The sequence below is a fragment of the Vidua chalybeata genome, chromosome 2 (assembly GCF_026979565.1).
Source record: "Vidua chalybeata isolate OUT-0048 chromosome 2, bVidCha1 merged haplotype, whole genome shotgun sequence".
NCBI lineage: Eukaryota > Metazoa > Chordata > Aves > Passeriformes > Viduidae > Vidua > Vidua chalybeata.
In genome coordinates, this window is record NC_071531.1 from 38,561,643 (window position 1) to 38,575,384 (window position 13,742).

At 36.4% G+C, this 13,742-nt stretch overlaps 1 protein-coding gene across 1 annotated transcript in view; it reads left to right on the forward strand.

The window, feature by feature from the left end:
- Positions 1-13,742, forward strand: part of TMTC4 (transmembrane O-mannosyltransferase targeting cadherins 4) — an 83,430-nt gene that overhangs the window by 12,976 nt on the left and 56,712 nt on the right. Inside the window, exons 5-7 of the mRNA XM_053933600.1 lie at positions 326-413; positions 11,218-11,315; positions 13,404-13,496. Coding sequence (XP_053789575.1) covers positions 326-413; positions 11,218-11,315; positions 13,404-13,496 — 279 coding nt within the window. The remainder of the gene's footprint in view (positions 1-325; positions 414-11,217; positions 11,316-13,403; positions 13,497-13,742) is intronic.

A 13,742-nucleotide genomic window follows, 5' to 3' on the forward strand; every position in this document is an offset into this window, starting at 1 on the left:
AAAAAAAGATGGAATTGTGTAGATTCTAAATTTTATGCAGTGAAGTCCTCCTTCATTTCTTAAAAAAAATTTCCATAAACTAAAATTTTCATAAACCAAAGCCAAACCATTTATGTAGTTGATACTAAGCAATACCAATAAAAAATAGGATGCATCTAAAAAAACTGTATATAACTAATCCACTAGACCCTTAAAGAAAAAAAGTGATAGAGTTATATTCTATTATATATTTCACTTTGTATGCGTTCCTTTACTTCGGGTTTTAGAATAAAGAATAAGAAGAATAAAAATCTGATGATTTGAAACTACTTTTTTTTTTTTTAAGGTTGCTGGGATTGTTGGTAGAGCAGACCTACTGTGTGCCCTGTTCTTCTTGTTGTCATTCCTTGGCTACTGTAAAGCATTTAAAGAAAGTAAGCATTCTGTTTGGCCCTTTAATTTCCTATTGTGTATATTTTCATCATTTGTACATTTCAGTGAAGTATAGCAAAATTTAAAATGTCAAATTGGTTTATTTACCCTCACAAAATATTTTTTTTATAAAACCTGCTTTAGCAGCTATTTATTGTTAGAAATTCTGAAAAAGTTGCTTTCTGTAATTCTTGTTAAACACAGAATTTGACTTAAGCAAAGTCCACTTTATGATAGGCTTATTTGCTAAATGTTTTATTGTTTAGATGTTTAATGAAGTATTTTAATAAGTATTTTAGAAATAAATCAAACCTACAAATGTGTATGCTTAAATATTTAACTACTCTTTATGCCATTATGTTGGGATGTCTCAAATGGGAGTCAGCTTCTTGGAACATTATTTGTATTTTTAATGAATTGCAAAGAATTATTCCTATGACTAAGCCTTCTAGATTCCTGCAATATGCAACTGCTGGTATATAATGCTGAATATAGTGTTACTCATAGTTTTTGTAAGACAGCTGTGTTTAACATGAACAATTCCTTGGTAGATGTTTTTTCAAGTGAGCTTTCAGATCTCTGGTACTGTTTGATCTGAATGCAGGTTGGCAGTTCAAATACAGTTGTGGAGAAATTATCTTGGGGGCTCTGTTAAATAAACACACAAGAAAGCACGAGTTCATGACTGTGGAAAGCTTTGCAGGACGTGCAGTCTGGTATCTGATTGTGCTCTACCACACGAAATATGGGACTCATTTGGTGAAGCCACAAGGAGCTGTGTTGTGAGGAGCTTGTCTGTTGTTCCATAGGCATGGCCTGGAATGATGACCCAGAGCTGGCAGGGTATTTCAGAGGTACCTCAGCTGACTCTGTCATCTGGCTTAACAGCATAGTTATGGCATCACAGAGACCTCAGTGTGGGCTGAAGGACGTGAGTTAGTCCACAGTGAGCTGTCTGATGCTGTGAGCAGCTCCTGCTGATTCAGTTCAGATTCTTTGGAACTATTGTACATATTTCTGTTACTGATATAATAAGTTTATCTTGCCATTTCAAATGTTACTTAGGATGATTCCTGTTTACTTTATATTTTCCTTCCCTTGGAGTAGGCTTAATTTCTTTCAACTGAGCTAATGATTTCTTGATGAAAATTTGCTTTGGGCTCTTGCTTGTTTGTTTATTCTTTTCTCACCTATATTATTGGATATGATTGTGCTTATGATGTTTCTTTTATTAGTGGTAGAGTAAGATAGACCAATTAAAATATTGCCTTACCTGTTTCCCAGTGTCTCTGTCAGACAGATAGGCTTATATGGCAGGGGTAATGCACTGCCTGTGGCAAATGATCTTTGCTTGAAGAACTCAAGAGCCAAATTCTTAGGATGACCACTGGAGACAATTATATAGGACCCTCTAATTATTTTGCTATAGAGAACATCTTGGGAATGACTAAGGACGCATATGCTGGTTAAGGTTATGCTCTTCAACTTGTGAAGGCCAGCTTAATATCTTTTAGAAATCAGTGTCATTGTAATAATATTCTTGGACTGAAATTTGTGTCATTGATACAGAAGAAGGAAAATGTTGCAAAGACAAGATACTAAGCAGCCCTTACTGATTTTTATGGGGCATTACATGATAATAGGCAAGCAGATGTCTTTTAAGCAATTTTGCCAAGGAAAATTACAGTCTGCCAGCATTGCCTTTCAGGTCAGTTTTCAATGTTTGCTGTCACCTTCACTGCCTGCTTTTCCCTCAGCACTTCTTGAAGAAGTTTAGACTTTCTCTGTACACAAGAATTTGTATCCAAGTTACATACTTGAGTCTTTCACCTTGATTGTTGCAAAGGCACACTACTGGCTCATCAGCCAGGAGCTTATCACCCAGGCACTCCAGACCTTTTTCTGCACAGCTGCTGCCCAGGCCTTAATTGTTGCATGGTGTTGTGTTTGATTTTCATGAGACCCATTCCTCCAGCTTGTCATAGCCCCTCCAAACAACAGTCCTGTCTACCATTGTATCCATCTGTTCTCTAGCTGAACCCCACCTAAGCAGTTTTACTTGCTGCCCTTATTATATTTTTTCCCTTTTGTGGAGGGGAGGTTTGTCCAACCTGCAGCTTGAACATGTTTGAACATGAGTGCTTGTGCAGGAAAGGGGAATGTCTGTATTGGAAAGGGCAGCCACAAAGAGAAAGGAGGCTCTTTTAACACAAGGAGCTACATGACAAAGACAAGGGGCAATGGGTGCAGTTGCACTGGGAGAGATTTCACCCTGATGTAAGGAAGAATCTTTTTACAGCAAGAACAATCAATCACTGCAACAATCTCGCCATGGCAGAGTCCCCATGACTGGAGGTTTTCAAGATGCATTTGGTCAGGGTTTTAGATGATCTTGTCTAGGCTCCCTTTCCTGCAAAGATTGGATCTGGTGATCTCTGAAGGCCCCTTCCAAACTGAGCTGTTCCTGTGATTCTTTGTATGAAAGGTTTTAGGAAAAGGTAACCAAATATGGGGAAGTGGCTGTGGCAGAATATGACTCTTCAGAGGGTTTGTAAAGTAAATAAAAAATTTTACCCTTGGTATGAATTTCCTTCTTTTGTGAACAATTCTTCTAGGTACTCTCAAATGATAGATCAAATAACGAGTAAAGAACTTTTATCTGACTTTAGCTGATCTTGATTCTGCATAGATTGAGGGAGTCAATCCCAAATGTAAGCTAATCTCACTGTGAATATAAGAAGATGCATTTAAAAAATATGCACAAAATCATTTAAAAAGCAGACTTAGACGATGTCTCCTAAGCAGCAAAGAAAAAGTCCTTTTACTTCTCTTAGAATATTGTCCTTTTGATGTCAAATCCTCAAGATCCAGAATGCCTGTGATACTGCCAATGCATGTTGCTAGTTTTAGAGCAAGTTAAGAGCTGTTATTACATCATTTTCTAGGTCAGGCCAAGAAGGTAATTTATTTTTGTGAAATAGTCTTTGTGAGAAAAAGAGGGAGAAAATAACCAAAAACCCCTTTGTATCGAATTTGTGTTCCTAATCAAATAGAGATGCTTTATGGTGATCCTACACAAAAGTGGATTGTACAAGTTTGTTCTAACATGCTTTTTTCCTTTTGTCCTGCTGGGCTTTTTGTATATTAAAGGCAAGCATGGCCTAAACTGTAGGTCAACTATGTGTGTCTTTGTTCCTGGATTTGGCTGTCACATTTATATAGAGCTTAGCTCACCAAATTTTTACAAAGAGTGGGAGAAGAATTATCAAAGGTTGATTTTGTTTTTTCTTGTTTAATTGTTTTGAATAGACACATTGTAGTGTGACTCTTTTGGAGCACTTAAAAGAGGTTACAACCTTTAAGACCATCAAGATTTGTGGACTAAATTTGTATTGTCTTTTGAATATAGTTACCAAAACATATTTGATGCCAGTTTGCTTTTATTTAATGAACTTTAAGTGAGCATCTGAGTAAAACAAATATTGAAAACCTGATGTGATATTACTGATATGGTTGGGTCAGTAACAAATATTGTTTGGTTACCAGCAGCATCCCAGTGCTGTTAGCAGACAAATTATCTAAGTTTTTAATAAAGAACCTGACTATTCTTGCAGCAAGGCAATGTGAAATTTATGTATGACTGAATTAAAAAAATCTGTATATGTTTCCATAGTTTAGACACAGCTAATGAATTGTCATTCTTTAAAGAAAAGGGGTCAAAAATCATATGTGGGAGACTGGTTAGTGCTTATTTTCACTTGAGAAAATTAATATAAAGATTTATAATTTTTTTTGCGTGGGAGTAGGAACTCATGAAATGTCTGAGGAGGATTTGGAAGTACTATGGGGAAAGTATATGTAATAGTGAAAACAGTCAGGAGATCAGGAAAATAGCAATGTTAGGCTGGAAAATTTCCAAAGGAAAATAATGGTTTTTGTAAAGCTCAAGATATACTGCAGCTTGTTTACTTAATTTATTTGTGGTTTCAGTGGATTTTTGGGTAGGCAGTTTCTTTTAGCCAGAATCTGAAGCTTTTTTTGCTGCTTTTTTTTTTTTTTTTTTTTTTTTTTTTTAAGTCTAGGCATTTAATTATGTGGGCTATAATTATGTCTTACTGAAGTTCTACAATTCTGTTACTTTTTCCCAGTATACCATTTTTGAAGTTAGCATCTTTGAAAGGATAACATTTATAATTGCAAGGAACTAATCTGTTGTTCTCATTCTGTCCTGCTGTTTTAAACACAGCTGTGGGGACAAATCCACTGCATAGGCTTTGGAGACAGCAAGAGCTGACAACTGTTTAGGTATGTTCTGAAGGGAATTGTGGGTTATTAACTTTGTTGAATTTTAATGCAGCTTCTCTGGGAATTCATAAGGCAATTTAAAACTGCTGTGGTGTTCATTTTTTGCCTTCCTTTGTCTTCAGTTTTGACAGTGATCCAGTTGCATGTATTTGCCATCTGCATTGGCAATCTCTCAGTAAGGTAAAATGAGGAGTTCATGACTTGGTCCAGGTGAATAATATTGTTGTAGATATTAAATACAGGATCAGCTCTTTGCTCATATGCTATGACATCTAAATATTACTTTGTTCTGATTGTGTGTTTCTGTTTTGTTTTCTTCTGTGTAGATGTCAATCAATCATCTACTAGTTCATTGCTAATTTAATAAAGCATGCAAAGTAGCGATGAGTTTTGTGAATATTGGAGGTTTATATTATGGAAGTTTTCCTACAGATTGGAAACATTTAAGTCTCCTGTGTGAAAGAGATCATTGCAAAGATATGGGGAATTTGTTAGCTATTGTGCAATTGGTCAAGAGATATTTACTATTGTTAAACATATGAGTCCTGATTTTTCAACTGTGTGCCCTACCATTCATATTTGAACACATTTGGAGGGAATGGTTGTAAGTGAAAAACCTAATAATTTTGTGATTTTAGTTGGCTGAGGAAACACTATGACCTTTTTTCTGGTAGAATTAATGCTACCTCTCGCTTCTCTGAGATGTTGTAATTCAGGGAATAGATGCTTCCTTCAGTGTGGCCTCTAGGAAATGAGTTTGTGATGGCTGGATATGTTTAGGAATGGCACTTCCTACTGTAATATCATTATTAAGTGAAACACTGAGCTGAACTGCAGTAGTATGTACATTTGGAGACACTCAAGGAGGTCTTGGACTTAATTCTAACAGTGGGTTCTTATGTGATCTTTTAAAAATAGATAATTCTTCCTCCTTTGCTTAGCAATTCATGAGCAGGGAACTCTTAGAGCTTGATTAGAAGAATATCTGTAACAGTTTAGCTGGAAGACACCATCCCCACAGACAAGGCACATTAATGGAATATATGAGTGTTTGTGATCTATTTCATTTAAAAATTAAAACTTCCTGCAGGAGCTCAACATAACTTACTTTGCTTCAACCTTCAGAGTAGGCGCTTTCACAGAATCAGTTGCTGTGTTTCACCTGAAGATGGTGACTCTATAAACTGCTCCAAGCTGTCATCTGGCTGACTCTTAAGTTGCTCATCTGGGTTGGAAGAAGGAAATGCTGAAGGCCTAAGTGTCTGAATTGATAGTAATTGCTTTAGATATTGTTAGTTTGGCTTTACAATAAAAATAAGCTTGGTAGTTTAAATGTGGCATTTTCTTCACATGCTTCTAAGGAGTTTGTTTTCATTGACCTGTGATTTAGGACACCAGAAAATAAGGTCTCTTGAAATAGGATTAGTATTTAAGTGCACTGTCAATGTGTTGCTCGTAAATTTAGGATCAGTCAATTCTACACTATACAACACTTTGTGTATGCATCCTTGCCCTAGAAATGCTTATACTCAAGTCTAGCGGTCTAAATGGAGGAGCTCTCATGGCTTGTTTATGGTTTACAAAGGTATTTTATTGAATCCCCTCAACTTTCAGACATCATGTACTCCTAAAGAGGGACCATCTGAACAACGCTTTTTGGGTTTGTGTAGAAACACTATATTTTTCCAGCTTAAAAGAAAAATAAGCAAGTACTCTATTTCTTTGGCATGCTTACAATTATGTCCATCTGTTAGAGTGGCAAAATGCCCACTCACAATATGGCATACCAGTTTCAACCAGGCACAGGTGCCAATGAGAGATCGGTTTCGTTTTCTGACACAAGATTTTTCTGGTGGGAAGCAGCGCCATATTAGGGGAATATGCTTTGTTAGACTGATTACTTCTGTTGGCATGTGTATATCTCGTAATAAGCACTTATGCAGTGCTTTACATTTTCAACTCACTGTTTAAAAAAAAAAAGATAAAATTGAAGGCATTGCTGAATGATGGTCTTGTGTATCTATTTTGCCAGCTGAGTTTACTGAGATTTCTGCAGTTGAGACAGGGGATGGTGGGGATGAAGGGGTGTTGTGCATATTGACCCAGGAACAAGAATGAAATGAAATGTTTCTTAATTGAAATTCTTTCTCTTTGAAGTGTAGTCACTGATGAATTTTGATAATATTACAGTTCTCTGTGTAACTGTTGATTTTTTGAGCCTGCAAAAGAAAACAAAGGAACAGAGATTGTGCTTTTCAGGAGATCTTCTTTACAGAATCACAGAGTGTTTGAAGTTGGAGGGGTCTTGATGTCACCTGACCTGACCTGCCCACAGAGGGTCACCTAGAGCCAATTGTCCAGGAGGCTTTACTGCAGCATTTTGCAGTTCCCCTCATTAAACCATATGAGGTTCCTGCCAGACTGTTTGTCCAGCCTGACAAGGTCCTTCTGTATGGCAGCACAACCCTTTGGTGTATTGGCCACTCCTCCCAGCTTGGTGTCCGCAACAAATGTGCTGAGGGTGCACTCTGCCCCATCATCCATGTTATTAATGAAGATGTTGAGTAGGACTGGACCAAATATTGACCCCTGAGTACACTGACCTTCGATTAGATTTTGTGCCACTGACCACCACCCTCTGGACAAGCCAAAAACAAGCCAAGTTTTCAGTCCACCTCACTGCCTGCACATCCAGCCTATTCAGCAACAGCTTCTCTGTGAGGATCTTATGGGAGACTGTGTCAAAGGCCTTACTGAAGTCCAGGTCTTTGATGCTCAATTTTTAGGACCTTCATTGTTTCTTTTTTGCTGTGTGTTTTTATCATCTTTGCAAGTCCATGCTTAAGCTTGACTTTGCTGGGCAAGCTGAGATATTTCTTGCATCTGAGACTTGGGATGTTCACAAGAAGACAAACTTGTTTATGCACAAGTTAAAGCATGTGCCTATTGAGTGTCTTCAGTGTTTTTTTCATTTGGCTGGAGCATTTCTCCAGGCCAGATTGGATGGTGCTCTGGTATAGAGGAAGGTGTCCCTGCCCATGGCAGGGGGTTTGGAATCAGATGACCCATAATGTCCCTTCCAAACCAAGCTATTATATGATTCTGTGTTTTTTCCAGTTTGTCAATGGAATTCTGACTTCTCCTTTGTATGATTCCTGGCCATTGCAGCCTGGCAGTACTTCTGGTATTAATAAGCATATTTCTTATTCCAACATCCAAATGGAGTAAGGACAAAGGAAGAATGCAATACAGAATGTTATCTTTACTTTTTTTCACAGCAAGCTAGTATCTTACTGTAATTTTCCAGCTGTTATTGGTACCTATTCTATAAGAACTTCATGCATCCCGTATTTTTTGTGGCATATTTCACACTGCTTCCAGTGTTATTCTCATGCCTTTGCAAAGTCAAGGTATAGGATGTTTACAGATTTTCTTTTATTAGGAAGATTTTTTTTTTCTGTCCAAGTCAAAACTTATACATAGTTCTATATAAATGACTAAAATATTTGGTGAACATTTAATCATATTCTTTTATGTTTTAGAGTGTCATCTAGAAAATATTTTTCCTAGGTGTAGCGATTTTTTTGTAATTTTGACCAGTCAGCTTAGCTTTTTATCTGTAGTCTATCCTTTTGTATTTTTGTTCCTTTTAAAAAGTAGATCTGTAGGCATTGTTTTATTTTATTTGAGATTCCTGGATTCTCATGCTTTTTTCATGATTTCTGAGAGGTAACAGTTGAGGTTAATCTGGGTTGTATGGGACCAACTGAGTGAGCATAACCAATTGTAATTTAAAACAATTGTAATTTAATTTAACTTCTCTATGAATTCTGTCTTGTAGTTCACTATTTTTGCTTTTGTTCTTCATCCCTTTCCGCTGATGCTGTACTTGTCATCTGATTGCAACTGACCTTTTTGGGAAAAAATGAAGGAAAAAGTCACAGAACACTTCTGTTTTCTTGGCATTGTCCATTTTATTTCTCAATTAATATTGGAGTAACTCCTTCCTCACTACTCTTCTTACTAATATATCTGTGGAATTGTGGGGATTTGTTCTTTACATACATTGCCCTTTCTCATTTTGCAATGTGACCTTTCTGTGTTAGATTTTCTGTATGAATGTGCTGCTTTTACATTTGTCCTTGATGATTTGACCTAGTTCCCTTTTTACTATTACTCTTATATTCTGAATCATCAAAGCATTTCTGAATTGCCAGCTGGTCTTTTACTATATATACTTCCTACTGTCTTCTGTGTTAAGATAATTTGTATTTGTGTACTGAATACTGCTTCTCTGAGAAGTGCTTAGTTGCCCTGACTTCTTTCCACTAGAATTTGATTCTGACAAGACACCTCTCAATGGACAAAATCTTCCATAAATACAGTAAAAGTCCATTGGTTGTCTTCACTATTTTTCTTTTTACACTTACTAAGGATGATTTATGGTAATTTTGTGAACACAGTCAATTACTTTGCCTTCTATCCTTGCATTCTCTGTGCTAGTTGATTTCTACATTAAAAAAAAAAAAAAAAAAACACCAAAACAAACAAACAAAAACCCCACCAAAACTGGTTTTCAAGAACTGGCTGAACAGTCTGTTGTACTGCAAAGTCTGAAAAGCTCCTTGAAGGGATGTATTTTGACAGAATTCTTTCTGTCTTAGCAGTACTCATAGAAGGAACGTTGAAGCTCTTTCCTCCATGAGTTACAACCCTCAGCTGTTCTTCTGTATAATTGATGTGGGCTGGAGTTTCCCATTGCATTTCAATTTTTCTACTTCTAATGTCTCTTTAGTAATTATGTATTTTGTATTTTCTTTCCTTTTTTCTTTTTTTTTTTTTTTTTTTGCATTATTCAGATGTGTATAACTTCTTTCCTAAAAGAAGACTTTATTTTATCTTTATAACATTTGCACCTCTAATGTTAAGTTTTACCTCACCTCTGGAGACATAATTTGGAGCAGAGGGAGAAGGATCAAATGCCCTCTATGTATTGCAACAATTAATCTCAAATATCTTAGTATTCACTCTGCTGAAGTTTTAGAAGTCTTAGGTAAGGTTTTTTTAGGTTAGAAGTAACCTCAAAACCTGTTCTTGAACATATTTGTATAAAAGTTTGGAGCCCTCTGCTACAAAAGAAGTAACCTGGTTCAAAATGAAAGAGGAGGCCAACATCAGTAGATCCTTTTCACACTAATGGTTATGATTTGTATCTGACCCCAACAACACTTGAGGAAGTGTACTGGTTTCACTGTATCATCAGTGCAGAGTTAAATCTCTGAAGGGTGTTCAGCTGCATTTAATTCGGTAACTTAATCCCTAAAGATGTCCTCTTCTCATGGACAGTTATAAAGGAAGCCTAGTGTACTAGCTTAAGTGTAGGTGTCTACTTCTGTTGAAATATCTTAATCTTGCCTTTACCCTTTCCACAGACCATTATTTTAGTTCTTTGTAAGCACTGAGGGTCAAACCTGCATTAGCAGTGGAGAAGAACTGCTCTAGAGATCAAGGAAAGTAGGAAAGGGATTCAGTCAATGAATGCAGAGTTCAACTTTGTTTTTTCACATTCCAAGTCAAAGATTGATTCTTGTGATGCCTATAGAGCCCCTGTTACTTGAATCAAGAAGCTGCCTCTGAATGAGCAGAGTGCTTTCCTCTGTTGCTTGCACCTATGGAGTTGAGGTTGTGACAGATATGTTTTTTATGTGAAGTACCTGTGTATTCTGTGTGTGATAGTACCTTGGCTGAAGTAGGCTTGATGGTTATATTCGTCTCAGATATGCCTGCCTGTAGTACCCAAAATCAGCTACATGGTACAGTCTTTAAAAACCTTTTCTTTGAGTAGAAGCTGTAGTGGCTCTTGATCTCTTAACCCCAGATTTCCTCACCCTGCTGTAAAACTGCTTCCTGAGTGCAAGGACTAACTGTTTCTGCTCAGCTGCTGACATTTTTGAGCTCTATGGCATTCTATTGCGGTGATAATAAAATGACATGAGGCACTCGCTAAATGCAGCAGCTCTGGAGAAGCAGCTCATTGTGCCTTTGTAGACTAGACTGCAGTTAAAACAGTTTGTGTATGTGACACTTCATGAGTAACTATTATAAAGAATTTCTTGTTCTTGTGGTAGCTTGGAAGAGAGCGGCCAGTAATGACAGAGCTCTAGCTAAGGATGATAAATGTCTCTAAATATTGGGAATTAACCTTTGCAAATGACAAATTGTGAAAATTATGTGAAGCTTCTGCCATTCTAATTAATCTGGCTAAAACATTGAGCAAATAGGGACATTTCTAATGTCTCCAAGAACAGAAAATTACTGCAATAAAGGGACAAATGCCAGCATATTGCAGGAGGTGCCCTATGCTTTTTAAGTCTGTGTGACCAGATCTTGACGGGTAGAAAAGACTGCGATACTAAATGGTGTTTATTTTTTAAATTTTTATTTTAATTTACCTTTAAATATATAAAATGCCTAAAGATATGGCATTCTATATTTTAACAGATAAGGAAGGACATACGTTTTCTGTATTCTGGGTGCTGGTGAGTGTTGTCCTAGGTGCAATAGCCATGCTGTGCAAAGAACAAGGAATTACAATACTGGTAAGAATTCTCTTATTAACTGAATTTTCACCTCAACATCTGTCAGGTATAGTTGTAAAGTCTACAGAAATCAATCTTCTCCACAGCTAATGACATGCACACCTTTTTATTCTGTTCAGAAAACTAATTAATGTTGACAAAAAGCAGTATTCTTGTAGATCTGTCTTAACTGTATCTATGCCAATCTGTTAGAGCTTTTCCCTTTAACTGTGTAAGCAGGTTGCATATATTTTTGCAAAGTAGAAAGGTTTTACACCATTAGTTTCATTTTTGTTGCCCTTGTTTTTGAATGAAATTCTTGAGATAGCAGGACTACACACTTCTCATGAAGAGAAGTTCAAGGCTCATGAACAAAGACATAATTGGAGGCGAGCATTTTTAAAAGCTCCATTCCCTTACTTTTGTGAACAGTGTAATTATAATTAGGGCCATTGTTTATGGCCCTAATTATAATTATAGTATGGCCTAATTAGCACTTCTAGTACTGCATCTCTTCCTTTTGTCCCTTATTTAAGGATCTGTCTGTGGAAACAGATGTAGTTATTGTTCGTGTTTGTTGTGGTCTGGCTTTTTAAAACTTCAGTGAAGACAATGCTGTTTTGGGTGACCAAAATGGCCACCTGAAATGCTGTATCTGTGATTTTTACCTTTTATATAGCCATATATCTTTATTAATAAATCCAGTTTATAGCTTTAGCTGACATAGATAAGCGACAGAGTCAGAAAATGCTTTGCAGCAACAACCCTCTTGTCCTTGCTAGAAGAAAAGGGAAAAGAAATTACAGAAAACTTCTTGATTTAGGACATTTTTTTAATAGATGTTTATAGAGTGATGTGTTTTTCAAAGATGTCTGTAAGGAAAATATAAGGAATTGTTTTAAAATGTGTAATTGTTTACTCTAGCAGTATGAAGTATCTGTTTGAGCTATCAGATGCAGAACAATTATTGGATTTTGGATTTTATTTGTTTGCTGTTGCACTGCTAGAATGATTATATTTATTGTTGTGCTAAGGGGCACAGGTCAGAGGGATAAAGAGCTAAATCACCCATTAAAAAGATTACTTGGAGGCTGAATGTGATTTTCAGTAGAATTCTTACCTTTCTATCTCCATCTGAGTGAGCCAAAAGCCTTTTAATTGGCAAGTGGCCTTTCTACAAGCCACACTCTAGTGAGGGGCTTGTGGCCTCCCAGTGTACCAGCACTTTGCCTCACCTAGAACTAGATTTACTGGGTTTTTTTTCTATTTAGTCATTAGAACAGTGAGGTAATTTCTGAAATTATTAGAATATTCAATACTCAAGAATTATCATGGCAATATGCTGAAACTTTGAAGCAGAAATACTAAGGTTTGATTTTGCCAATAACCTCAGTAGAATTACCCCGGACACATTTAAACATTTTGTTTGCCTCCTTGGAGGTACTTATGTGTAAATGTAGCCCTGCAAAACACTGAATATGTTCTAGTTTTATGTGTAGTGGCTGATGTCATATAGAACTCTTTTTTTTTTTTTTTTTTTTTGTTTTTTTTTTTTTGTTTTTTTTTTTTTTTTTTTGTTTTTCCCCGGCAACTTGCACTGTGTTTATTGCTGTAATTGCAAGAAAAGCAAAAAAGCAAACCTGGATACCTCTGTTAAATCTTTCTCAGCCTTTGTCTGTACCTTTTAAAAACAGTATTTCTGAAACCTGGAAATTCAAGGATGCCATAGAACAAAAAATAAGTAGAAGGCTTAAAGAAACTCCACCTTACTGATAGAAGCCTTACCTTTTGACTGCAGCATTTACACTGCAGAACATTTGGGGAAGATGGAGAGCAGAATTCTGTTGTGACCATGCATATGTTATCTGACTTGCTGGTGCATGGTATTCCCTGAAGGGTTATTCCATGTAGCAGGAGAATTCCCATTACAGTAAAATTTATTCTACTAATCTGAGCTCCATTTACCATTCTGCCATCATTACTACCAATGTATGTCTCTTATTTGTTTGGAATCAGAATTAAGATGTACAGTAAGTCAATTCAAGATGTATTTAAAAGAAAATATTTGTGGTTAGCTGCTTCATCTTATGCTGTTATTATTTTCTTTAGGGTTTGAATGCAGTGTTTGATGCACTGGTGATTAACAAGATAAATCTTTTGGAGCTCATTCGAAAGTTACTGTATAAGGGCAAGTCATTGGAGGTGAGTCCTTGGATGTTTTGTTCATTCTTACAGATTTTGTTTATTCTGGCCATTCAGACAGTTATGTCCTAAAAGACAAAGATTCAGCTTCTGGCAGTTTTGTTGTTATTGAGAATTAGGAAAAAAAAACCTAAACCAACCAACCAAGAAAAGGTATTGTTAGTAAGCCTAGTAAGGCACCTTTGCAGCAACATGAGTGGTAATGGGGTATTGTTAGAATTGCATTGGATAGTGAAATCCCATCCA